The sequence below is a fragment of the Epinephelus fuscoguttatus genome, linkage group LG9, assembly GCF_011397635.1.
Source record: "Epinephelus fuscoguttatus linkage group LG9, E.fuscoguttatus.final_Chr_v1".
Lineage (NCBI taxonomy): Eukaryota > Metazoa > Chordata > Actinopteri > Perciformes > Serranidae > Epinephelus > Epinephelus fuscoguttatus.
The window spans coordinates 17478558-17506420 of NC_064760.1; the positions used below are offsets into that span (position 1 = coordinate 17478558).

At 42.5% G+C, this 27863-nt stretch overlaps 1 protein-coding gene across 1 annotated transcript; it reads left to right on the top strand.

The window, feature by feature from the left end:
- The first annotated feature begins 358 nt into the window (after positions 1 to 358).
- On the top strand, positions 359 to 27863 carry vimr2 (vimentin-related 2). The gene is made up of 10 exons (XM_049585409.1): positions 359 to 603; positions 1838 to 1982; positions 2121 to 2279; positions 2488 to 2607; positions 7970 to 8065; positions 11807 to 11938; positions 15769 to 15900; positions 18977 to 19087; positions 19253 to 19377; positions 26930 to 27863. The coding sequence occupies exons 1-10, from the start codon at positions 494 to 496 to the stop codon at positions 26970 to 26972; spliced, it is 1173 nt and encodes a 390-aa protein (XP_049441366.1). The 5' UTR covers positions 359 to 493; the 3' UTR covers positions 26973 to 27863.

Below are 27863 nucleotides of genomic sequence, written 5' to 3' on the forward strand. Positions count from 1 at the left end.
AGAAACCTCTGATTTTAAGTGTTGTCTTCTGCCACTGTACCAGCTGAAGTATTTGTGTGGATCCATTGTGCTTCTCGTCTTCAGTTTTGTCACAATCTGTTCATAAATTTAAGGTACTTGTAAAAGGTACACGAGGAAACACTTGCACCTGTTTTCAACTTTTAAGATTTTTGGTGCTTTTAATTTATTTAACAGAAATAAAACTATGTACAAAGCTGTTTTTGTTTTCCCACTCATCAACACTTGTCTTTTTGTTGACAGCTTCTTTTTTAGATAAACAATTGTGTAGTGGTCTCTGGGGCTCACTCCTCATGCACATGTGAGATCGTTACTGGCTGATGTTCGCGGTATATTTAGTCTACTCAGTGGCCGGTGAGAGATCCTTCACCTCACTGTTACATTTTCATTCCCTGTGAATATAAAACCCCCGCCCCAGACCTGCTGCCGTTATTTGCCTGTTGTGTTGTTGCTCAGTTTGAACCCACCCAAAGCCATGGCCATGCTCCGAGTGTCATCTTACCGCAAGCTGTTTGAGGATGATAGCTGGAGTCGGAATGGAGGGTTGAGTATGCAGTGTGCGCCGCAGTACAGGTCCTCTGTCAGGTCAGTGTGGGTCTCTGGGTGCTGAGTGACCTCAGGATTTGGGTTGTAGTTACTTACCACCAGCTTTAAAATATTAAGTGTTTTCCCACTTAAAAATATGCAGAATTTAACTTTATTTTTAAACCTGGACCCTATTTTCCCACGTTTTTGTGTTTGAGTGACCAGACTGCTACAGTATGGAGTGAGAGGGCTGCATCTAATCACTTAGAGTAACTTTGCACTGTCGGTTTACGTCCACTAAAAGCGCTTGTTTTTGCCACTCATAGACCCAAATTATTATTGTGTCTGACAACTTATGGAAAGGATCCTGTAAATATAGACCTTTTTCTTAAAGAGTAAGATCTTTTTTTTAACCTAAAACAGCCCCATAATCGCTATTGCCAAACACACCAGACTCCATTTACATTACCAGTAATTTTAGCGTGTATAGATCCAGCATATTTTCACATCTAACTGGGAGAATTAAAGGTTTATTTCAGTCAAACCAGAGCTGGTGATTGTTGGAACAGTTGAGAGATGAACCATGCCAGCTTTGTGAGTTTTATTTTGTTACTGTCGACTTTGAATGAGGTGTGTTTTATGATTATAAAATCACTGTTTATTTAAATGGAGTCTGGTGGGTTTGGCAATAACGTTTCTGGGCTGTTTCTGGTTAAACAAAAATGATCTTACTTCGTAACAAAAGAGTCTACCTCTGTAGGGATCCTTTCCATAAGTTGTCAGACACCTAAAATAACAATGTGAGCAAGTCAGTGGCAAAAACAAGCACTTTGAGTGGACGTAAATTGACAGTGCAAACATGCTCTAATTGGTTGGTCTGCAGTCTGTTGCTCTGTACTGGATGAATAGGGAAAGGAGGGTCCAGATTGAAAAATACTTAAGTCCATTTAAGATGTTTTTGACCAAAACCAAATATTTGGGGTCTGACTTCATCAATCCCAGTGTGTGATTCTTAGAGTTAACATGTTATGGCAGGTTTTCCTGGATGCTGATGACAAATGCCTTTCATGCTCATGGAAATAATTACATCATGTACCATGACGGATGAGGCCTAGTATGCTCTGAAGCATTTAAAGAACGACGGGGTAGTGACGTCAGTCTTTTTTGTGCTGTTTCTCTCGAAATGGGAAAAATTTCCATCTAATTTCCCTCTGTTCCTGAAGGCCGATTAAATGATCTCCCTCAAGGATCATTCAAAATCCAGTCCAGTCTTTGGTGCTCTGTGTCCTCTCAGGGGTGTGGCTGTTGATGAGTGCGACTGTGACAAGTTAGACTTTGTGGCTGCCAAGGAGCTCACCAAGGAGGGTCTGAGTCGGTTCATCGAGGACCGCACCATCATCGCTGCCCTCAATGACCGCCTGGTCAGGCTTATTGAACTGGTGAGGACAAACTGTTACTGCTCCCAATGACACATCAGCACTTTCTTTTCTCTCAGTGGTGTCAAGCCTCTGTTCTTAGTGAAAGAAGCACTGAGGCTATATTCACAGTATGCACCTGTCTGTGTCTGTACCCTTTAGGCCCATTGTTTCGAGGAGGAGAATGAGTCTCTTGAATGTCAGATTGCTGAACTAGAAGAGAAGCTGAAAAGTCGACAAGCCTACTCTGGCATCACCTCTGCTGTGGCAAAGCCTGACTACAGTCTAGATGCAGTGGTGGAAAGACTGCGCAGGGAGAGGGTAGGGTGCTGCTGCTGCTGCTAGTGCTGGGTGTGTCTGCTGCATGTTTCTGTGTGTGTGACATTCCTAAATTGGGTTTTCTCATCGCCGCTCTATCTCACTCCTCATCCCATCCCATCCCATCCCATCAATTTTACTTCAGTTTGTACAGTGACAGGCAGCACTGATCTTTAACCTTGTCGACATCCATCACTGTGTCTCCCCGCAGGATGAGATTCTGTGTCACACTGAGGAGCTGCGGAACGAACTCGAACGTCTTATGAACGAGTATGAGAAGGCTGCACAGCAGAGGACCCTCCTGCAGCAGGGACGACAAGATGTTGCTGAGGTAACAGCTGAAAATACAACACCATCCAAACCATGAAGACAGATGACAAGTTAGTGAGAGTCAGCCCTGTAACCAGGATTTAGAAACACTCTGAGTTTCCCTACAACAAAACAAAATTAAAATGCACTATAGTGTACACCGAAAAGAGACAAAGAGCTCAAGGCGTTGACCTGGCCTCCAAATTCCTTGGATCCCAATCTGATCAAATGTCTGTGGGACATGCTGTTACTCCACCTCACAGGCCACGGGACTCAAAAGATCTGAAAGTAACGCCCTGATGCCAGGCACCAAAGGACAGCCTCCAGAGGTCCTGTGTCCATGCCTTGACAGGTCAGAGCCAAGTTTGATCCAAGGAGGACCCACTGTGGATCGAGGCTACCTCTGGGGTAACCACACATTCCTCAGATGTTCGATCAGATTGGGATCTGGGTTATTTGAAGGTCAAGTTAATGCCTTGAGCTCTTTGTCCCATTCCTGGCGTCATTCCTGAGCAGTTTTTGTAGTGTGGCATGTCGCATTGTCCTGCTGGAGGAGTGTCATTGCCATGAGGGGGTGTACTTGGTCTGCAAAGGTGTTCGGTGGGTGGAGCACGTCAAGTAGCATCCACATGAATGCCAGGATCCAAGGTTTCCCAGCAGAACATTGCACTGTAACAAGATGATCAATGTTATTCACTTCACCTGTCAGTGGTTTTAATATTTTGGCTGATTGGTGTATCATACACAGAAATTAGTAATAAAAACTAAAGTAATAAAAGTATACCAAGATCTATACTAAAGTGATATCCATAAAGGGGTTCTAAACCAATGACTGTCTATTTATTACATCTTTACAGACAAGAAATAAACCATTAAAACTTAGAAATAGAAATAACTTTTGATCACATTTTTTACAGAAGGATCCCTTAAGTTGGAGTTTATAAAGCCTGTGTTTATATCTTGTTAATTTAAAAAGTCTGCTCTATAAATTAAACCCGCTGCAGAGATTTAAAGCCAACAAACACTTACTTCTTAGCTGTACTTATTATAATAAATTTATTCACACTGGGAATTTTCTTTTCTACTTTGAATTTAAATAAGGTGCCAAAGTACATAAAAAAAAAGCATAACAAAAAAAGCTGACAGGGGTCTGGGCTAAATCTTGAATGTCCTAAAATCCTAGAAACACTTCTGCGTACACCTGACCTGTGCAGGCCCGATGCAACTGAAGATGGGTGAGGATTCCAAATGTTGAAAGCTCATCTATTATGTATAGTGATAAATATACTTCATTTTTGTTCATTAACTGGCTCCTGGCCTCCTGTCATATTGCAAAGGTGGCCCCCAGGTAAAGCAAGTTGAGAATCCCTGCCCTCGTATGTGGCACCTTTTGTTAGACCGTCCGTGTCTGATAAATCCCCATGTCTTCCAAACTAAAATAAACCAATTATTCTATGTCAAATTCAGTCACTTGTGTCTGTGCATAAAACCTTAGTTCTTACATTGTGCTTCCCGTTACCAGCCCACAGTTGTGATAATGTCCCTTCAGCACTAGATGGCAGTGTTGTCTAGCCTCTCCCTGCTCCTCCTCCTCCTCCTCCCCTCGGCCTCCTGGTGAATCAGCTGAAACTCTGCACAGCTGCTCCTCTGTAGCGCTACCCAATGGGTGTTGATCACCAGCAGTCACACAGTCTGGGCTGGTGGCCCACTGCAACCTGAGCCACCAACTTTTCCACATACCCCCTCCTCCGTCCTCCCTCCCTCACACATGCCAGAGCCCATCTCCTCCCAGCCGGGCCAGATGTGAGGGAGGCTTTAATTTCTCCCTTACAGATGTAATGCCGGCTGTAATATGGTGCCGTAATGTTCCTGCTGGCTCAGTTCTCTGGTTCTGAATTGGAAGCAGCTGCAGGGTGACAACACTTGGTGGGAAACCGACAGGGAGGTAGAGGAAGAGCAGAGATGCGGAGGAGAGGAGCGAACACTGCACAGCTCAACCCACAGCTAGCTGCAGTCCTCTCAACATAATGCTACACTGACAGAGATGAAACAAGACATGTTGGTTCGTTGTAAAGTATACAACTGATTACTGTGATGCCTCTCGTGCCAGTTCTGCTCCACTTTTTTTTATTACAAAATCCCCCTCTTTGTTGTCTCACATTCATTTTAACATTTTGTTTCAGTAGTGTCTTGAGTTTCCAGACTAGCTGGCTGCGATTAAACACAGTTGCTCAAGTGAAATGAGTTCAACAACATTCACCAGAATTAAAATACAGTTATAAGTAATGGATGAATGAGGAGGCCGGGTGCTCAGTCTGTTTCATAAGTACAGTAGTAAGTGCTGGGAACAAAAAAAAAAGGTCACAGAAAAGAAAATGTTCTTCACGCGCTCTTAAGCAGAACAGGGAGAGAAGTTCTATTAAAGCCTTTATTTAGTCAGGCATGTCGGTTAAAACGCCTTCCGCTTTTGACCTCACAGGGTCCTCATCAGGGTAGTATAATAAGTATAATAGTATATAAGTATAATAACACTGGATTTTTAAATGTTAAGGAGACCAAAACTTAATTAATCAATCAGCTTTTAACTGTAAGTGACGGGTCCGACTCTACGCAGACACTCCGTTATATGCAAAAGTGGTTATTTTACATGACAGATTTCTGTATTTGTTTTTCTGCATGTTTTTTCCATTGGGTTTCATTGGGGCAGGGCTCTGTTGGAAAAAGGTGATGTCACATACAACAGTCAGTATTTGGCAACATTTGCATCATAATCTGATGACAGTTGGTGAGCCATTTGACCAAAACACACCCGATGAAGCAGATTAGCTCACGTTTTGACTGTTAAACAGTTTATAAATAATATCTAAGGGCCTGTGACCACATAGTGTTTAGAAAAGCGGTGCCAGGCACCGGGGAGCGCTTTTTCCCAGAGGTTCATAAAAAAATGTATGTAGTGATGCTATGGCAACAATATCTTGGCAGGAAAATTAGCTTGTAGCTAACGTAGCACTACGTTAACAGAGGGTTGACTGTTTACAACAAGCTAACAACTCCTATTGGGATTAAAGCAAAACACTTACCAGCAACTGTTAGTGTCCGTCCGATCTGCTCCCATACATAGGTTTTTCTGTCTTTGTTTGTTATGTGTCTGCTTGACGTGCAGCTCGGGGCAGTCCGTAAAGTTAGGTAACGGAGTGGCAGTAAGGTCACCAGTACCTTTTGAAAAGTTCTAAGATTTTCAACTAGAAGTGCTCAGAGTAGCCACACAAAAAAGCTGGAGCGCTCTGTTTCTCGAGGCCACCACATACACTCTCTATGCATTGAGAACAATTGGAAAAAAAGACGCTGATGCTCAGAAAAACATGCTTTGTGGACACAGGCCCTAAAGTTATTTATCAGGATTTTAACTTAGATTTTTGCATCGTTAGTAACAAATATTTAAAGTTATGGAAAAGTACTTCAGATTTGACCATAGTCAAATCTGAAGTACTTTAGCACTTTAGCACTATTTAGTCGCCGTTTCCGTTTTACGGCCCACAGCTTTAATGTTTTGGTTCCCTCTTATCGCCTTCATCAGCTTCATTTTCATTAACAAATCTGATAGATCCAATTACACTTGGCCCGGGTCCAAACCTTCACCCACACCACTGAGGTGACTGATTCGCCCGGCATCACAACATGAAACAAAGGTTTCTCAGTTGAAAAAGCATTTGATTCAATGAGCACACAGGTTAGTCAATCAGCATTACAGGTGGGACTAACAACATTATGAAGCATCATCAAGCTGTACACCGAAAAAGCAGTTCTTCTTAATATTGCCTGACATTCTAGTTTGTTTTACTTTGCACCAATCCACTCTTAAGACCCCCAAACCAGTTTTTTTTTCATAGCTACACATCAGTGTCGGCAACTACCGTGACTTCACCCATTGGTTTTTGGACTCCCATTTTGAAGCCTCAAGTTCAGCATTTTAGCCATCACCATCTTGTTTTTTTGAAGCCAGAAGCGGACATAGAAGTGGCAAGAGGTGGATCTGACTCAAAGACCGTAGTGTCGTCTCTCAGACAGCCTGTCACTGAAAGCAGTCATGCCCTTGACAAGGCATAACTTTAAACCTTAATAAAATGTTAATGGGGAACTTATGTAAAAACCTCTGTACAGTTTTGTAAATGTGTTTATTCCTGCTGTTAAGTTTGGCACTTTAACATGGGGGTCTATGGGGATTAACTCGTTTCTGGAGCCGGCCTCAAGTGGCCATTAGAGGAACTGCAGTTTTAGCACTTCCGCATTGGCTTCATTTTTTAGCTCTGAAGGCTGCCGCTTTGTTTCTACGGATTAGTCAGGGAAAATCAAATCCCCCTCTTCTACAGACATCAGATGGAGTAGAGGCAATGTAAGACTGAAGATGGAAACGGAGTGTAACAAGCTGACAATTCTGTTCGATTTCCGGCAGCTGTTCACTACCTGGTCAACACCAAACAGCTGACTGACGTTGTTATTGACAAGCTGGTGATCATAGTGGTGCATTTAGCAGGAAAAGAGACAGATATTTCCTTTAGAAGTTGGTGGAAACCAAAACAGAGCTAAAAGGAGAGCTGATATTGGACTTTAATTCATCAGGTGAACAGAAACAGGACTCTCATGTTGCTCCCCTGGGTGCTAAAAATAGGCAACTGTTTCCCTGCGCTTGCCAGATGAACTTTATAAGGTGCTAATCTGTCAGTGTTGTGTTTACAGCTTTTTCTGTTGCCCCTAAGAGGCCAAAAATCAATTAATGCTGCTTTAAAGTTTCAGCAGAATGTGATTAACAAGAAGTTTCTCCCAAGCTGCTGGCAGATATGTGAGCACAGGCAGCAGCAGCAGCAGCAGAACGACACTACCTTTGCTTACTGCTGTCCATCAAGGACGCTGCCACCCTCCCAGCGAGGCTCCAAAACTTCACCACCAAACTCTCTCTGCATGTGTCCAAATGTAAATGCAGGCACCCACAGTAATTGCATCCAACCCCAATTAATCTGGTTCTTTAAAAAGAGTAGATGAGCCGAGAACCCCTGCTGGCAGATGGATTGGTGGACAGGGCTTTTGTGTCTAGTTAGCCTCCTTCTGATCTTCCTCCTCCTCCTCCTCCTCCTCCTCCTCCTCCTCCTCCCCCTTCCTCTGCATTGCGGTGTCTACTTGCTGTTCAGTGAAACAGGTGGATGTGCTGGAGCTGATAGTACTAAAATGGTTGTTCGGCATGGAAACAAAGCCTTTCTCTACTTTCCTTCAACCTGTGGTGTGATTTACAGCACAAACTACAGCATGCCTCTCAGACACCTCCAAAAAATAAAGTTAAACTTCTCTACTTGAGGCCTTGTTCTCTGTTAATTTGATTTTCTTTGCAGGACGTCGATGCTGTGGCAGCAGAGTGTTTGGCGCTGAGGGAGCAAGTGGCTATCTACGAGGAGCAGCTGGCCAACATGGAGGCCCAGCACACGACGGTGAGAGGGAGAGAGAGGATATATGGATGCAGCGTGATGAAACAGGAATTGTTTATAGCCATGAAAATGACTCGAAATGTAGCACTTAGGTCAGACGGGAATGTTGGAGAAATGCCCAGAGCTGTAGTGACAAACACAGCTGTGATAACCCTGGTCACCCTGCTGGAGAGCCAGGAGCAGACCTGTCAACAGAAATATATATGGGGGGAAGATAAAACAAAAAAAAATGTAATCTAGTGTAGCATGCAACAAGTCATGTTAAATTTCAGTGGTCATTTCAATCCTTAGTCCCGTGTCTTAAAGGGACAGCTCACCCAACATATTAAAGAGAAAGCAGATATCTCTACAGCTGATATCTCCAACACTCAGCAACTCACACCAAAACAATCTAGTCTGATAAATAGTGCGACAAGTAAGAGGAAAAACAGATATTTTTTGATTTTGGGGGTACACAGTCCCTTTACAGGAGTATTTTGACATTTTGGGAAATACACTTCAGTTGCTTTCTTTCTAAGAGTTAGATGAGAAGATCAACACCACTTTTACATCTGTCAGTTAAATATGAAGCTGTAGCCAGAGGTTGGTTAGCTTAGCTTAGCACAAAAACTACAAACAGCTAGCCTGGTACTGCCTAGAGGTTAGAAAAATCTGTTCAACAGCATCTTCAAAGCTCACTCATTCACACAATATATCTAATTTGTTGAATAGGTACTCAGGGGATTATAGGCTGGACTATTTCTTGTCTGACTCCAGGAAGTCGCAGTTCCTGGCCAAGAAGTCCAGCACGTAAACCACCATTAAACCACAATTTGGCATTTTTACACTTTGTTTTTGTTTAGATTAATCAAATGGTATGTGATATGTTAGTTAGAGGTGCTGGTAGATGGATTTTGTTACCTTTGGACAGAGCCAGGCTAGTTGTTTTCCAGTTTCCAGTCTTTGTGCTAAGCTAAAATAGCCGCCTGCTGGCTGTAGCCTCATTGTGTGTTCAGGCATAACATGAATTTTAGACAAGGTGCAAATGTATATAAATGCAAGTAAATGGAAAGACGGAGATTGATGCAAAGATGTGTACACACAAGTTAAAAATGTTTCCTTTCCGGTGAGTTCTGAGATCAGTCGGGCTGAGGTGAACACAAACACACTCCCAGAGACATGGTCAGTGTGTCTGTTTAGAGAAAGAAAAAGAAAGATGCTTTACTCGTCCATCAACACGAGGCAATTTTAAACAAGGCCGTTGAAATGTATCTCTTCGCGTATCCCTCCTTTTACGCGTACCACACACATGCATTTTAGAGAAGTAGCGCAGGGTCCCTGGAGCAGTCTGGGGGTCCATACTTGGTCCATATAGAGGACTTGAACCATTGTCCCTCTGGTTTTTCATGCCAGGTCACCGCAGACTGAGCTACTGCCGCCACTGCCTGTTGCTCACTAGCTTACAGCTAACATCTGTACGGTTGGTATATTGGCTGTTTGGAGTTAATGAACTCAGAGATCAACTTAACTCATATGATTCAAGGTGAATCACATTTAATCTTCAGTCTTCTTATGTAACTCTCCACAAGAAAGTGAATACCCAGATATTCCAAAATGTCAAAGTAGCTTTAACATAGAGACATGTATGTAACCATATCCAATGCACATCATTACCTTTATCACATCCTCACACACGTGCTCTCTGCACCTTCTACAATATTCTCCACATCGCCAGGAGATGACAGACGCGTCCCGGTATCAGATCTGGAGGCTGTAGGAGAGAGAGAGAGAGAGAGAGAGAGAGAGAGAGAGAGAGAGAGCTGAAGCAGGACCAGCTCCATCACACTGTGTTTTTCTCTGCAGAGCCAGGCTGCCCGGCGTTTAACACACTCCCTTTGGGCCACGCTCGATAACTCACAGTCCAGGAAATGCAGCTGAATTCCAAATGAAAACAGAAGTTCCCTTTGTTTTATTAACTGTTGTTATTATCAGCACTTCCAGATACCCTACAGTCCCCTGACAAATCGGCAGCCATGTCGTTATTTAGGTGGAGGGGAAGGGAGAAAAATGTTAGACTGCCACTGCAGCTCTGTAACAGTTCATTTTCTCTGTAATGGATGTTGGGTTTGTACTAAAGGGGCGACATATTGGAAGCTGAAGACAAGTATGGTCAGGTCTTTGATATGTTTTGTGTTAGAAGAGGTGGAGTATTTTTCAGTTTATATTTTAGGTACTTGCACTTAACTATTTCCATTTTATGCCACTTCTGCTGCACTACAATTTTATTTATTTGGCAGCTTTAGTTACTAGTTACATTACTAATTAAGATTCAACATAGAATACACAGGATGAGCTGATAAAATATGATGCATTGTTATACATAAAACCACTCAACAGGGTATGTGATCTACCTGCAACTGGAAAATGTTACTTACACATTAATGCATTACCAATAATAAATTGTATTTCAGTATGAGGGCCCTCACACACAAAGCCGACTGTCAGGCGCCTCTCATTGTTGGGATGTTTATGCTGTGTGTCACATTTGGCGCTAGTTGGCTCATGTCGACAGTTCAATCAGCGTCAGGGCGGTGGAGCTTGTCAGTGAAGGAAATCACTCTGATTGGCAGTTTAGCTCAGTGCACGAGAAGAGACACGGAAGTGTGGGGAGCAAATGACCCAAGTCCCCCTGTTAGGTTGTGTATTAATGTGCCAAGACCCTACCTAGCATCTTGAATCTGTCCTGTCAGTCTTCCATTTTCCCTTTTTGAATGACAATTACAGACTACCGCCCCCTGCTGGTATGGAGTTATTTTCTTCTAAGGCGTGTACATGCTAGTTAGCAGTTAGCTGTAGTCTTTGCGGTAGTGATGATCGCAACTTCATGGCTGAGATACAGGCAACATGAGGCCTTTATCACCACTAGGTCTTTGATATCAGTTTGGTGTGTCCGGGCCTTTACCAACATCAAAAAACTAGTGGCAACGAAGGCCTCATGTTGCCTGTCTCGGCCACAAAGTTGCGCTTGAACACACTGCAAAGACTACAATCAACGTCCAAGTAGCGTGTACGTTCTGCGCCTGCATGAGAAGGAATAACTGTCCATACCAGCAGGCTGTGGTAGTCTGACTTCTTCATTCAAAAAGGGAAAACTGGAAGACTGAAGGATTCAAGATGCTAGTTAGCCAGTTAGCACATCAACAACACAGCCCGACGTGGGGCTTAAGTTGTTTGTTTGCCTTCCTCACTTCAATTTCTCTTCTCACACACTGAACTGAACTGTCAATCAGGGTGATTTTATTCACCGACTGACTTCGCCGCCTCCAGCGCCAAGTCATCCTGCTGAATTAGCTGTAAAACAGCAGGCAGGGGCCGTCTAGTGCCAACAGTGCAGGACACACTGCAAAAACCAGGGTGACAAACACTCACTGAAGGCCTGACATTGACAAGCAGCCAACTGCCGGCTTGGTGTGTTTGGGCCCAAACACTCACAAGGGTCATTTGTTTGCATAGTAACTACCGAAAGTGTCATTGTCAAAATGTACTAGCAGAAGAGTGAAAAGCACAAGATGTCCCTCTGAAATGTTGTGAGGTCGAAGTATGAACTAACATAAAATGGAAATACTCAGGTAAAGTGCAAGTACCTCAACTTAAGTACTTAAGTACAACACTTGAAGAAATGTCCTGAGTTACATTTGACCGCTGAGTAAAGGATGTGAATGCACCTCCCCACTGTGTGTTTGTATGTGTGGTGTGTACAAGCAGGCAGTGGAGACTCTGCTGGAGCCGGCTGAAGGGACTGCAGGGGCGGTGGCAGCTATTAAATTTGGCAGCCCTGACATCACTCCGGCCCTGGATGTAAAGAAGTACTACTGCCAGCTGGCTGAGAGCCTCCAGGTACGACACACTGCAGCATAACACACACAAACATGAAGTCATGAAGCCTTTTTATGTTTCAGATCCTTTACAGCAGCATGTCCGTGTTCATCTGTAGAAACACAACAATGATATCTCCTGCTTTAGTTCTCCTTGAGCAACACTGACATGTTCAGGAATGGAGTCAGACAAACCTCATACATACCTGCGGTGGAAATTCAAAGTACATTTACTCACGTATTGTACTTCAGTACAATTATAAAGTATCGTATTTTCATTTCACACTTTCATGACTCAGGGAGAAATATTGTATCTGTTATCTGACAGCTAGAAATACAAGCTATTTATCAGTTTCAGATTTTACACAGAAAAAAAGAAATATTTATACAATAACTTGTTAATGATTAAACAAGTGTTTTCAAACCTTTTTGCACTCGTGACCCTTTACAGAGAAGCACCGGCTGGTTGGGCAGATGTCTGTAGTCAGTTTTCCACCCAAATTTACTACAAATTACTACCACATTTTCAGAAAAACAGCAGTACAATGTGAATTAATGAATGTTTCCATTAACTACTGAATATAAGGGGTGGAATGTATCGAGATAAACCGCTGTTGGTGCTAATTCTCCAGTCGTGTGCTCTTAAATTATGCAGAAAATGAGGGAGCAAGGAACTAATATATTTAAAAGAGCACCACTTAAACCTCAAATTGTGGAAAAACAGTGTAGTAATTGTGATGTAAATACAACATTTACATTTGTTATATTTATTAATTTTAGGAAGGTTACAGTCTCTTCATCGCTCTGTTCAGATCTGATGTTGTTTTCTGCCATTTTCCATCTCTTCAGTGGACGTTTAAGTCACATTTTGATTAATTTCCAATGTCTAGTTCCACTGGACAATGTCACACTTTGTTTTTATAGGTGCACCAACTTTTCAACAAAATGGGCTTAAAAACTGGTGGATGAAAAACCACTTCATGAGCTGTCATTTGCAGCAAAGAGCGCAAACCCTCTTAACTCCTCACATGGTAGCACAGATGTCAAAATTACCCATTGCCAACACGTCTGAGAGAAGTCCACAAAAATGGATATAAACTTGTGAAGCAGAACCATAGAGGTAACTGTGTCTCAGACCACATGGCCTTGACATGTGGGGTGCCCCAAGGGTCAATCCTGGGACCCCTTCTGTTCAATCTACATGCTGCCTTTAGGCCAATTAATACAAAGTAATAATGTGTCCTACCACAATTATGCAGACGACACTCAAATCTGTGTCTCACTTACAGCAGGTGAATATGGACCAGTGGATTCAGTCTGTCACTGCATCCAACAGGTCAGTGTGTGGATGCAAAACAACTTTCTCCAGCTAAATTCAGACAAGACTGAAGTCATCGTATTTGGTCCACAGAAACAAAGAGAAAGTATCAGCAGTCACCTCCAGTCTCTCTCTCTAAAACCTACAAATCAGGTTAGAAATCTCAGGGTAATAATGGACTCAGACTTGAACTTTAACAGCCACATCAAATCAATAACATCAGCAGCTTTGTACCATCTAAAAAACATTGCCAAAATCAAAGGTATAGTGTCTAAACCTGACTTGGAGAGACTTATCCATGCATTTGTCTCTAGTAGGTTAGACTACTGTAACGGCCTGCTCACTGGCCTCTCCAAACGGGCTGTAAGACAGCTGCAGTACATCCAGAATGCTGCTGCTCGGGTCCTGACCAGAACCAGGAAGTACGAGCACATTAGTCCTGTGCTCAGGTCTCTACACTGGCTTCCTGTGGCTCAGAGAATAGACTTTAAAGCAGCTCTGCTTGTGTACAAGTCTCTCCACGACCGAACACCAAAGTACATCTCTGACATGCCATATGAACCATCTCGGACTCTGAGGACCTCAGGGACCGGCCTCCTGCTGGTGCCCAGAGTCAGGAATAAACATGGGGAATCCAGTTTTATGCAGCTAAAATCTGGAACAGTCTTTCTGAAGATGTGAGACAGGCCTCTACTCTGACAATGTTCAAATCTAGGCTCAAAACAGCTCTATTTCACTGTGCATATGACTGAAAGGATCTTATCTGCACTCTTCTCTTTTAAAGTTCATTTTATAATGATTATTTATGTTTTTATTTTGTATCGTGATTTTAATGCATTTTCTTGTTCTGTAAAGCACTGTGAATTACTTTGTGTACGAATTGTGCTCTACAAATAAACTTGCCTTGCCTTGCCTAGATTGTATAAAATAATGAGCGTAGCTATGGTGATGTCACACATTGGTTTGTGAACTTCACTTCTTGGTATTTTGGAGTCGGAAGGGACCATATTTGGATGAGGGGATGGATCTGTCACTCAAGCTGCCCTCCCTTAATTATACGTAACTTAAAGCCTTAATAAAATGTAGACAAAAATCACCCCTGTACAGTTGTCATGAATGGGGAAATTAGCTACAGAGACTAAAACCATTTTTGTGCCAGGCTGTAAAATATTTATTTCTGCTGTAAATTTCGGCACTTTAACATGGAGGTCTATTAGGATTTATTGCTTTCTGGAGAAACTACATTAGAGAAACTGCTTTTTTTTGGCACATTGGCTTAATTTTCAGCCTCAGAGTTTGCCGCTTGAGTAGAACTTTGCTTTTTCTTCCCCATTAATCATCTCATGATCCCCCAGATTTATCTCTGGAGGAGAGCGACCCCTTGGTTAGCACCCACTGGACTTAACTACTTAATTGTGTATAAAGAAGCACTTGTTAAACCTCGACCAGCTACAACACTTTCACATTTTTCGCATCAGTATTAAGAGATCTAATAATGTCATAATAATAAATCAGTGACACGGGTCATGTTTCTGCAGAGTAAGAAATTTTACATTTCGCACTTCGGTACATTTAGTTAGAGTATCTTTAAATTGATTTATTTCTGTTTTTATTTAACTTCAAGGATCTGAGTATTTCCTCCACTACAGACTGCCATCCTCATCCTCACACTGACCACCGATCACCTCCTCCCTCTCCCTCTGAAACGTCTCCGTCAGGTCCAGATGTAAATCTCAACTTTCACAAATCACATGACGATACTCCCTCTTGTTTTCTTTTCCTCTTAACAAAACAGCGGGGCAAAACTTGAGAATCAGAGGTGCAGGACTGGACCCGAACAGAATGACTTTGTCTACCTGAGTGTATGTGTGTGTGTGTGTGTGTGTGTGTAGTGCAAGGGAAGACGTGTTGCATTGGGGTCAGACTACAGCTCCAGTGGGTCTGACCCCCTCTGGGGCGAGGATGTCTGCCCGGTTCAGAGGTCAGGGCTGTAATCAGACTGCTGGCCGCCTTCCCAGGCTCCTCGGCAGCACTGGAGTGGACGCTGGTGTGTGTGTGTGTGTGTGTGTGTCTCCTTCATTTAGAGGCATGACTGAAGGGTATACAAGGTATTTATATATTTGTGTGTCTGTCTGGATGCGTAGGTGTGTTTCTTGTTCCCCCAAACCCCGTCTATTCCCTCTGTCTCCCTCCCACTCAGTCTCTTCTCTCGCCAGCTGGACACCGTCCTGTCTGCCTGGCCTCGATTACGAGATGCAATTGTCTCGATGCTAAAATATGATTGCTATTGGGTTTGAACAGTAATGGTGATTGCTGGCTGACTCCCACACACCTGTGCACCCTCATGTTGCTCGTTTGGGCTGCATTTGTTCCATCTAATCAGGAATGTGGTGGACATAAGTAGAGCTTTAACCATCAGCCGCTACGAGAGGCTCTGATTGCTCTGTGCTCCCCTGTCAAAGTGTACTTAAATGCCCAAAAGAAAGCACTATCCCCCACAGTCTGCACTTATTCCTCTTCTTCTGTCTTTGCAGTACGAGTGTGGTGCAGCCTCCTCCGCTGGGGTTCACCGTGGTGATGGAAAACAACTGGAAGCGGGAGGAGCTGCGGGGTCAACAGTCAAAGACCTGTCAAAGATAAAGGACGTCAGTGAGATTAAAATGCTGGTGAGTGAGCGCTCTGCTGGTTTTAAAGGGTCAGTTTACCCAAATTACATGAAAAAAGTGCTTCCATTAAGGCAAATTTGGGATCTGGTTTTACTTGCGAAGATACTTAGATGAACTTTTCTCAGATTTCTGCCGTGCAGACTTTGAAAAAAAATACACTGCCACACATGTCCAGTCGGTCATGATTGAGAGGGATTACTTCTGTACTACACATTGATTTTTAAGATAATTCTACATAGTATACCAATAAGTTGTATATACAAATATAAAAGAAACTGCCATGCAAATGTCTCCAAATGATCCCTGTTTGTGTTTGTGTAAGTGCAGCTGTAAGTTTCAGCCTTGAAGGGTGGTTCAAATTTTGGAAGAACTCTTATTAGCTTCGTTGCAGAGCATTAGGAAGAGAGATTGATGTCGCTCTGCCTGGACGCTAAATATGAAGCTACAACCTGCTGAGCTTAGCACCAAGCCTCAAAATGAAAACAGCCAGCCTAGCTTTGTCCAAAGATAACAAAATCAGCCTAGCGGCACCCCTAAAGCTCACTAAATATTGTTTTCTATGTCGTTTGTTTCATCCGGACAAAAGAGAAGTGTAAAAATGACAAGTTGGGGTTCAAGGCCAGATATGTGTCAGACTATTTCCTGGTTGGGTGCAATCACTTTCTTAAATTCAGTCCTTGTTGTGAGGTTGTCAGGCTTGATGTTTCCTCCTTCTTGCACATTATGAGAGTGGTTTCAGTCTCCTCATTTAATTCTAAGTGAGAAAGTGTAAAAGCATATTTCCCAAAATGATGAACTACTGCTACAAGAAATACTCCCCATGAAAATTATTGACTGGGTTAGATTAGATTATTCAGAGTAAGGAGGACAATGTAGTATAAAGTATAAGTCTCAGAAACTGAAACTCAAAAACTCCTGCAAATAAAACCCAAACTGTCTTGCTGCGAATAAAATATGTATTTTTGGGGAGTGAACTGACCCTTTTAGTGTCACATTTACACATCATTTAAAATCCTTCAGTTCCAGTCTACTGATTCAGATCTTCCCACAACACATTTTCCATCTCTTTACTGACAAAGAAAAGAACCCGCAACTGGCTCTGCGTCGGGCATCAGCTCCTAAATCAGACATAATGGTGAAAATGAATGGTTTCCCACAGCGGGTGAAGAAGGAGGGGAGCAGCTGAGTGACAGCGGAGCAACAGTGTGGGAGATCCTGCTGACCAGAGTGTTTACTCTGCGGACACTTTCAGCGGGAGATGTGAAGGGCTCGGCTTCAGCTCAGACAGGATTTATTGCCCTCCGTGTCCTCAGTTATTAAGTACAGTCTTTCAGAGCGCCTGCAGCGTCATAAACGTCTTAAAAACTTGACACACACACACTGACTGGAGACTTCCTCTGCAAATGGAGGAGAGGAAATAAACCTTCATCTGATATTTCTCATCCAGCCGGCAGGAAAATGAGAGCAAGAAGGCTCTGAATGAAAAAGCAAAGTGATGCATCAATAAAGAGTCGAAGTAGGAAATTATGACTCAGGTAAAATCACCAAGTGACTCCAGTAACTACCTCCTCTTCCCTTCACATGAGTCTCTTCAACATCCATCAGTGGTCAGACCGCAGCCGACACCGAACCACATCTGTAACAAACATGGTGGTTTGGTTCTCATTACTGTGGCTGCAGCTCCACCTCCAGCTCTTTAAGTAAACACTGCGCCTCTGTAACCACAGCACAACTCCCAACATCATCTACTTGTCTCTAATATGCAGCTCACAATCCCCAGTTCTGCTCAATCCAGCCTGACGGATGAACAGCACGGCCTGATCTGCTCTGTTTCCTCTCTCGCCTGTGATGGATGCCTCGGGTCTGCTTTCTCGCTGAGACACAACATGGCCAAACAAACAGATTGCAGTGAAATCAGCCCTGACGCAGAAATGTATATAATAGAGCAGCCGCTGATGGGGTTGTACGCCACTACTCGCACACGGGCCAGACCTCACTCATCATGCCAGGGAGAGCAGAGTGGGAGTAAGTGACTTGACCAGGTTTGGGAGTCATCATCAACCTCTGAGTTGTAACCAGGTCTTCCTCTGCTCACATGATCTTGTTGAAAGACGAGCACGACCGCCTGGATCCCCATCTGGCTGTGACAGCTAATTGTTGAACTTCTGTGATTGCTGTAATTACTCACGGCAGGACACCACAGCCGTCCGACACGGGGAGGGGGGCAGGGATGCTCCTGCTTTAGTTTAGTATAAGTAAAGGAACCTGTTTTATATGTGTAGGTCTGGGTGATTGGAATACTTAAAGGGCCAGTTCACATATTTCCTCTTACCTGTATTTGTCAATCTAGATTGTTTTGGTGTGAGTTACAGAGTGTTGCAGATGTCGACCATTGAGCACCACAAGCTGAGTGCCATCTAGTTTCATTATATTGGGGAGAAGGCAGACATCTCTAAGTGCCAAAAAAATACATTTAAAAAACTCAACAGCAATGTCTCTTTCCAGAAATCATGCCCATGTTACTCAAGATAATCCACAGACCTTGTTGTGAGCAGTTTTATGAAGGAACTATTTTCTTTCTGCCAAGCTACACCTGCCAACTGTATCACTGTGCAGAAGAAATCATTTGTGTTGACTGTCTTCACTATCTTGGTTTAGCATAAACATTTGCTAATTAGCACACAACATTAGCTCAGCCTAAAGGAAATGTAATTGTCATTAGCTTTGCAGGTGTTTGGTTACGGGGCTCCCTAAAAACTTGTATTTCACCCAGATGGGTGTGGTTTTGTAGGACGCAGCATTCTTCAGCGAGCTCCGTGACTGTGTGCCTGTGCTCTGAGTGCACATTCATGAGTTGTCCACTGTATATGATAATGTGTGTGCACCTTTGTAAGATGCATAGACTGTATAAATGATGGACGAAGTTACTGTGATGTTAGTGACAGTGACGATGATGAGGGAACCATCAAGACATATTTTTGCATCATCACATTATTAGAATCAAGATAACTCAGTCGTATGTGAGTGTATTTTGAGTGAATAACCTTTGATGTGTATGTCGTCTGTGTTTCTGTAGATTTCAAAGCTAGACAAGGAGCTGGCTGAGCTGCAGAAGTGTAATGAGGAGCTGGAGGACGAGGTTGAGATGAAGAAGGCTGCGTACATGGACGAGATCGCTGAGCTGGAGGTCTGAGAGTGGACTGATTATTATAATCATAGGCTGTAAAGGACCAGTGGTTTGGACTAATTCTGTCATTTAATCTCACCCTCTAATCCTACCACACTCTGTGTGTGTGTGTGTGTGTGTGTGTGTGTTCGTCTATGTGTGCATGTTTGTGTGTATGTTTTTCAGTGTACTATAGATGAAATGCGGCGCCAGGAGGCTGACTTCCAAGTGCAGATGAGGGAGCAGTGTGAAGACTACAAGGAGCTGCTCAGTGAGAAGATGGCCAGAGACATGGAGATTACTGCCTACAGGTCAGACAGTCTGGGGTAATAAACTGTGATTTTGTGTGTGTGTGTGTGTGTGTGTGTGTGTGTGTGTGTGTGTGTGTGTGTGTGTGTGTGTGTGTACTGTAAGACTGCTCTGAATGATAATAATGGCTTCACAATTCAAGACAAAACAGATCATCAGGTGGACTAGGAAACATAAGAAACGGACTTGTTTTTTGTGTGTTGGATCCCATTTAGCTTCTAGTGATGACATTTATAATAAAAATAATAAACTTTATTTATATAGCACCTTTTAAAAACACAGTTACAAAGTGCTTTACACAACTGAGTAAAAGACAAAGCCAATAAAACAAGATAAAAGCAATAAAAACAGAAAACACATAACACATTCTCCGAAACCTGCAGCATGGACAATGATGTCCAAAACAGGATAAAGGCTGCTTCAGCTTCCTTTGGTAGGCTGTGCAAGAGGGTTTTCCTGAATAAGGACCTCAGCATACAGACCAAGGTTGCAGTCTACCAAGCTATCTGTGTCTCCACCCTACTCTATGGCTGTGAAGCGTAGACCCTGTATCGCCGTCACATCCATCAGCTGGAGAACTTTCACATCAGATGTCTTCAGCGCATCCTTGGACTAACTTGGCGCGACCGTGTACCACACACAGAAGTCCTGAAGAGAACTGGTACCAAGAGCATGGAGGCCACTTTTCTTCAATACCAACTGCGGTGGGTTGGCCACACCATCAGGATGACAGAGGACAGACTTCCACGGTAACTGCTGTATGGTCAGTTACGCCATGGTCAGCGATCTGCAGGAGGTCAAAAGCGGAGATCCAAGGACCAGCTCAAAATAATGCTCAAGAAGTGTGGGATACAGTACACACGGCTGGAAAGCACTGCCACAGACCGTCCTCTCTGGAGGAGAATTTGCCAAGCTGACATTCAGCATCTGGAAGAGGAGAGGAGTGAGGCGAGGGAACGGAAGCACCAGGGGAGGAAGATGGTCACTGCAGCCAAGGCGACAACAATTACTGACTTAATATGCCTTCACTGTAATAGACCTTGTGGCTCACGTATTGGACTTCATAGTCACCTCAGAATTTATTTATTTATTTATTTTTTATATACTTTATTAATCCCCGAGGGGAAATTCAATTTTACACTCTGTTGTCAGTTACACACAGGTCTGAACACACACATGCACAAACTGGACCTATACATGCACTAAATGGAGAGATGTCAGAGTGGGCTGCCGATCACAGGCGCTCAGAGCAGTTGGGGGGTTCGATGCCTTGCTCAGGGGCACCTCGGCAGTGCCCAGGAGGTGAACTGGCACCTCTCCAGCTACCAGTCCACGCTCCACATTTATGGTCCGGACGGACAGAGTGGGGACAGAGTGCTGTTTGTCCATTCTGGGCTACTGTAGAAACAACATGGCAAACGCTGTTGAAGAGGACAGGCTCCTTATAAGGATTTAAACGTCTCATTCTAAATTAACCAAATCACAAGGTTTCCTATTTTCAGGTGATTATAAATCATGAAAACATAGTTATGAATGTTGTATTCCATTTCTGCTAATATATCCCCCCGTCATCCTACACACTGGACCTTTAAATGTTATGACTGAAAGATGTATAGGAGGAATGTAACTATGACAAAAAAACAAAACAATAAAATAAACTTTAAAATTAGACTACATTAGTACATCATCCAGGAACCACTGCCAAATATCAATCTAGACAGGCTATATATACTGTGAATGTAAAAGTAATTTAACTATTTACCTCAAACACTCTATCCTCCATCTTACTTATACTTACTCTTTAGAAACAGATTTGACTTGTATGTAGACATTGTTTTTGTCTGTTGTTGATTGAATATAAATACATTTATATATGCATCTTTATTTTCATCTACGGCTCTCACCTGCTTTTCATGCCTTTTATGAAACTGATTTTGAAAAAGAGATAAAACACAGACTCAAAAGATAACAAATTTGGATTATTATATGAGACCACGTTACTTAGAATAAAATGAACTTTGCAATTAGATGTTTCTTCTTGTCAGTAATCTGTGTGATATGAGTTGGTAACAATTCAAAGTCTGATGAGGCTCTGCATGCTTGAGCTGCCAGAATGTGTGAGCGCTCAAACAACAAACCAATTAGGAAAACATGTCTGGAAATGTTACTTGTAATGGCTCGTAGAGATCGCCTGACGTCCACTTGTGTTCGTGCGGATCAAGCTTGGTAATTTCCTTTATTCTGTCAAAGTATTGCTCCTTTGCTTCCTTGTTTGGCTCGATAAGGAATCTTGCGCTTGATCTTTACCCGGGCCATTCGTGTTTTTTTTCTCTGTTGATTTGTATTTGTTGTCCCTCTGCACTCGTGGTTGAAAATGAATGAATGAATGTAAACAAAGAGGTGTATGGTCAATCATGGCGACAACTTCCGAGAATTAGGAATGCACGGATACTGATATTGGGTCGACTGAAATATGCATAATAATAATGCATTTAAAATGTTTACACTTAAATTGTGATTCCCAGTAATTTTGAAGATTTTCTTTAGTTTTTAGTGCACGATTTATTATTTTAATACTAAATAACTATTCAGTAAATGTATATCTTACTATATAATGACGAAAACTCTGTCTGTCTGTGTGTGTCTGTTCCACGTTTTTCTCCTCACTGACTTGGTCAATCCATGTGAAATTTGGCACAGTGGTAGAGGGTCATGGGAGGATGTGAATGAAGCAATATTACATCAATTGCTCAAAGGGGGGCGCTATAGCAACTGATTGAAATTGCAAACTTTGAATGGGCATATCTCAGACATGAAACTTTGCACAGAGATGCCTCTCCTCATGAGGAACAAATTTGCCTCAAGAACCCCTAACTTCTGGTTACATAGATTTTCCACCATTTTGAATTTTTTGAAAACACTTAAAATCGATCTCTTCCTAGGAAGTTTGACCGATCTCCATGAAACTCGGTGAACATAATCTAGGGACCAATATCTAAAGTTCCCTCTTGGCAAAAGTTGGAAAACTTACTAAAACTGAGCTTCTATAAGGCAAGGAATATTGTGGAGGGCGTGGCTCATCACATAAAGGTGTATAACATCTCAAGGGTTTCACCGATCACCTCGCAACTTTGTAGGCATATGACCACACATAATCTGAGGGGACCCCTCCATTATTGACCCCATCAAACAAAATGGGGGCGCTAGAGAGTTAATTTCTTATCTAGGCCTAACCGCCATATTGATTTTTACTTGGTAGATATGTAGAACAGGACGCCTCAAGGTGACTGGAGAAATGTAACTCTAATTGGCAACTGGGTGGTGCTATAACAACAGAAAAATGCTTAAAAATGGCTAAAATGCGACTGATCGCTGTGGCTCCCCCTGTGGCCCAATGTTTTTGGGGTTTTTTTCTAATTTTTGTTACGACTAAGTCATGGTGTGGTATGCTGTATATAATCACGGAAACTGTCAGTGTGTCATTCTGTCAGTCAGTCATTCTGTCTGTCCCATGTTTTTCTACACTCTATCGTGGTCAAACTGAAACTGCACATAGGCATTGAGGATTGGCATAGGTAAAAGGTGACAAAGCTACCAATGGGTATGGACTAGTCTATGTATTACATATTGTTGTACAAGTTAGGAAAACAATGTTCAAGTCAAGCCTGATGTTGGCCTAAACATAATAGAATGATCCCAGTCACTTCTGCACAGTGAGGCATACACCTTATTAATTAAACGTTGATATCAGATGGGTTCTCAGTATGTGGCAATACCCAGAGATACACAGGTATCTGTATCAGGACTGAAGAAGTTGGATCACTGCATCCCTATCCAGATTGCACTGTGCCATGACGTGGTTGCCTATTCTCTATACAGCAGTGTCTGGGAAGATCTGATTGATCTTTCCCTCTGGAATTAACTTCACAGCAGTAATTACCTTCTAACTTAAACTCTTAATATGCTACAACCTGTCATAATGTACGAGAGCTGAACCAACTCTCAGTGCTGTCATAAATTCAGCTCTTGCAGTGATCGTGCATAACTTCATAACTCTCATTCCTCTATTAAACAGAGCTGCAGGTTGTTATTTTTAAATGAGACCCCTAAAATTTTAAAGCACACTTTATATCATGTAAAACACGGCCCAATTATTCCAGAGAAGATAAGGAGACTTTGGGACAGTGAGGTCTAACTGTTAGCGAGACTGTCAGTCAGGATGACCGTGATCAGCATTGTGAGGCAGAGATGGACAGCCATGTCTGCCGGAGAACACAGAGGTGTTCGTTCCAACAAAAACACTGCACCAGGTGGTTTCACTGATTAGTTTGTCTTCTCCTGTTAAAGGTGTCATAAAGTCAACTGCTGCAGTTTCTGATTGCAATTAAAGTCTAAAGCGCTGGAGCCTTCCCTGACACATGTCGTAGATTCACGTCTCTGCGGTGGGGGGTCGAATGAAAACAGACGTCCCCTGTGGTGCCGCACATTATTTAAACCTGTCGAGGAGAATGCACTGATTTCATTAGATTTAAATTATATCGATTGCTCTGTTTACTTTTAACCTTTTTATATAGTGTATGAGCAAATCACACCTGAAAACACACGTGGAAATGTACGAATGACGTGTACATTGTTTCTGTTTTTCCTCAACATCAACAAGAACTTTCTGCGTAAGCATCAGCGTGAATAACACAGGGAGTATTTCCTGTGTAGATCCTGTGTATCAGTCTAATATTATCTCATATGATGTCACCCGGACCGCCAAATAATAATATAATCCTGCAAACACAAAGGGCTGACATCACTGGGGTCACAGGAAACAGCTCCTGAGTATGATGCGGTTTCCTGTATGTGACCTTGAAGACTTTTCATGCCATTCACTGAGGTTGTTTAACCATCTGCCATCCTGGTATGTGGAGTGATACACTTCAGCCACCTCATCCTGCTGCCACAGACTTCCTCCCAGTCCGTCCAGTGTCGATCCGACTGCATCTGACCCCCAGGGGGCCCTGCTGCAGACCTGAGCTCAGACCCTCACAATGCCTCATTAGAATGGGCAAAGAGGACCTCACACTGTCAGCGCTGTGTGCTGGGACTCTGCCAGCTCTTCTCCACGCCAGCCTGTTAATGTCAGCCCTCCCCTTACACACATTTCCAAATTCGCCACAGTTTTAATTCCCTCTCGTTACCCAACAGACTGTCCCAAAGACATTTAAAGCACAGGAAAGGCACACAGTTGACGCCAACTTTTTTTATTTATTTTTTTTTATTTACTGGATGTTTTGTCATCCGTGATTAAAACCATGAATAAGAAATGAAAATGGTGGTTGTTTATTCTCTCCGTGCCGTGGCAAACTGTCTGCACAACAGACCCTAATGACCCCAGGCTGCCATTACCGGGTGGCTTATCGCCTGTGAAAGCATCTCGGAGCAGTTCAGGCAGATGCTCGCTGCTTTTGCTCACAGCTAATGTGAACCATATTACACTGTAATTCATTCTGCTGTTCATTGTGGTCTGCTCAGGCTGCTGCATGACTCAGCAACAAGTAGCTCAACCAGGGACAAGATTTTTAGACGGTACTGTAGTTCAGTTTAATCTTAAGGCTGCTGTAATGAATATTTTTATCTTAACGATGAATCAAATGAATTCCCGTAGCTCTACTGAGCTTTGTAGCATCTTTTAAGTCATTATTTTGGTTTTCTGGCAACTTTACTGTGTTCGATGGTTCAGTCTCTTGGCTCTCGTCTCCAACGTTTCCAGATGCACCAGGCAGCTGTTTTCAGTGTAATAGCTTTAAAACCCTCTGTACACCACCAGCCCTGCATCAAACAGCAGGCAGACAAAGCTAGCGATGAGCTAGTGAAGATGGTGGAGCGTTTAGCAGCTCAAGAGACAGATCTTCTCAGGAGTTTGTACAGACAAAGTTAAAAAGAGGAAATGCTGGACTTATATTCATCAGGTGGACACAAACACGAGTCCAAGTGAATGAAAATGTGTCTGCTGGACATGTAAATGAGCAACTGTTTGATAACAAGTGCGTCATATCAACTCTATAAGGAGGTGATGTCAGTGTAGTGTTGAAATCTATCTGTATTGAATACACCATGATGATAATGTAAAGTAACACTTTGCAGGTGTTGTCAGTGAAGTAGCTGTTCTGAAGCTTTTGATCTCATCACATGATCTTTGTCAGCAGATGTATTTGGCCAAATAATATATCTTTATATACATATATAGTTTGTCAGCCAAGGGTTTTTTAAACAGTGCCAGAATTACAAAAATCTTATATACTTATATATTCAGCATTGCCCTGAACTAACTGTCTTTCGTCCTTATGTTATGTTTTATTCTTCTTATGCCTTCCTTTGTGCTTGTATTTTTCACATATTCCATTGTTATTAGCATACCTGTGCTTGCTACAGTATGTGTTGCCTCTTTTCTTTGTTATACATGTGATGGTCTGGAGTTATTGCACAGTCTTTGCACTTGTTTTACTTTTTTGTTTTCAAGAATTTAGTCTCTCTGCTGTCATCGGCAGCATTTCCTGATGCAACAGGCAGCTGTTTTCTGTGTAGTAGCTTTAAAAACCCTCCATACACTTCCAGCCCAGCATCAAACAGCAGGCAGACAAAGTTAGCAACTAGCTGGTGAACATAGTGGAGCATTTAGCAACTAAAGAAACAGATCTTCTTCTCAGGCGTTTGCTATTCATTTATTCATTCTTTTGTTTTTTCACTTTGTTGTAAAGCAGCAGTAAAGCTTTGAGTTACACCCTCTGTATGGAAGGTGCAATAAAACATGTTTATTATTATCATTAATTACACTTTACTGACCTTTCGCTAATGTTGGCCTATAACAGTAGCCCTAAAGTTTATTCTTGACCGTTGAAACAGCACTTGACAGAACAATCTCACCTCAAGGCCCGTGTTCAAGGTTTATGATTGAAAGCTTCAGCTGAAATGATGGACAGAAAATCAATTTTAAGTTATTCTTCAAGCAAAATGGCATAGCCTTTTGTTTTGACCTCCAATTTGAAGTATTCTGTGCTGCTTTTCATTTGTGAACGTAAACCAAAAACCTTTATGTTTTTAGCTGTTGATTAGACAGTAAAGGCTAACTGATGACACTCTCTTGGGCTTGGCATTTTTCACAATATTCCCAAAACTTCACAGCTCATACTCAACTAAACTTGATGATTTCATTGATTCGTTGAGAGAATAATATGCAGATTAATTGATAATCAAAATAATAGTTAGTGGCAGTCTGTGTGTAACTCTAGAGAAAGACGGTTGATTGTTGAGTCTCATTCCCTGGTCATGAAATATCGATGTTTTAGGGTGGTAGTCCACCGAGCTAAAGCACTGATGTCGAGCTGGGAACGAGACTCAACAACTTCAACTGCACTTTTAAGGTGAAATAGTTTATTGAACTGCTTTTTCTAAGAGCCAACAATGACCTTTGAAGCTCAGTAAATTGTTAAATGCCATGTTCAATCTACCTCTGAGTACTTCACCTTGCTAACCTTTGTGTCTTTATGTATCTACATTGTCCAGGAGTCTGGTGGAGGAAGAGGAGGCGAGGCTGTGCATCCTGTGACTCGAGGCTGGAGAGTGATACTGGCAGGCTGGATGCTCCCCCCAACACATGGATTAGAAAACAGACCAAAGAGAAACGTAAAAAAACACACCAGAAACCAGCACTAGGATGAAGCTTGAGGTACCAATGCAGCAATTTAAGCAGAACTTATCATGACAGATTAATCCCGTCTGGAGGCCTTAAGACGGGCCATTGATAACAGGTCGCTAGGAGATGACCCCGAGACTCCAAGAAAGATGGAGCTGTCTAAATGTGGTGGGAGGATCGGGGCTGCGCCACAAGTGTGTATCCATTCAGTGTCTGGCAGGGATATTTCCTTAAGTGGGTTTTATCTTTACCAGCTCCCTGATATGTTTCATAAATGTTTTGTCCCCTCTTTGTTGAACACAAACACACAAGTGAAACTGTGCAGCTCCGTGAAGCCCCCCCCCACTGATACCACCTTGTCCATCACTCAAACTTTGTCTGATTACTGGCTCTTAACCTACGACCCCTTCACTGTTAACAAACATATTGACAGCTCTTCTTTTAGTAACTAAAAACATTCCACCTTCCCTTTGCTTTTACAGTCATGTTTAGTTTCACATATAACTGACAGTCATGTGTGCAGTGCTCTGTTTGCTTTTCAAATGGTTCATGAAGTTGTTTTCTTTCACAAAATGAGCACCTGGATGTTTCTGCAAGAAAAAGCCAGTGTGATTTATTATTTCTCTTTTGAAAACCAACGTCCCAATTTGCTGTCGTTTCAGAAATAAGCATTCGGTAATACATTCCTGTGTAATCTCTTCCTTATTTTCAACATGACTTTGAAGATGTCTGTGATAAATCATTCCCGCTTATGCACAATGCATCAGAATCTGCTTCAGATTTAAATTAAATAAAACTAGTTGC

What these genes read in the sequence shown, in the direction of transcription:
- vimr2 (XM_049585409.1), top strand. Translation starts at nt 494, where the DNA reads ATGGCCATGCTCCGAGTGTCATCTTACCGCAAGCTGTTTGAGGATGAT. An exon ending in CAGTACAGGTCCTCTGTCAG is followed by an intron (nt 604 to 1,837) that starts GTCAGTGTGGGT and finishes GTGTCCTCTCAG; the next exon opens with GGGTGTGGCTGTTGATGAGT. An exon ending in ACGAGATCGCTGAGCTGGAG is followed by an intron (nt 19,088 to 19,252) that starts GTCTGAGAGTGG and finishes TATGTTTTTCAG; the next exon opens with TGTACTATAGATGAAATGCG.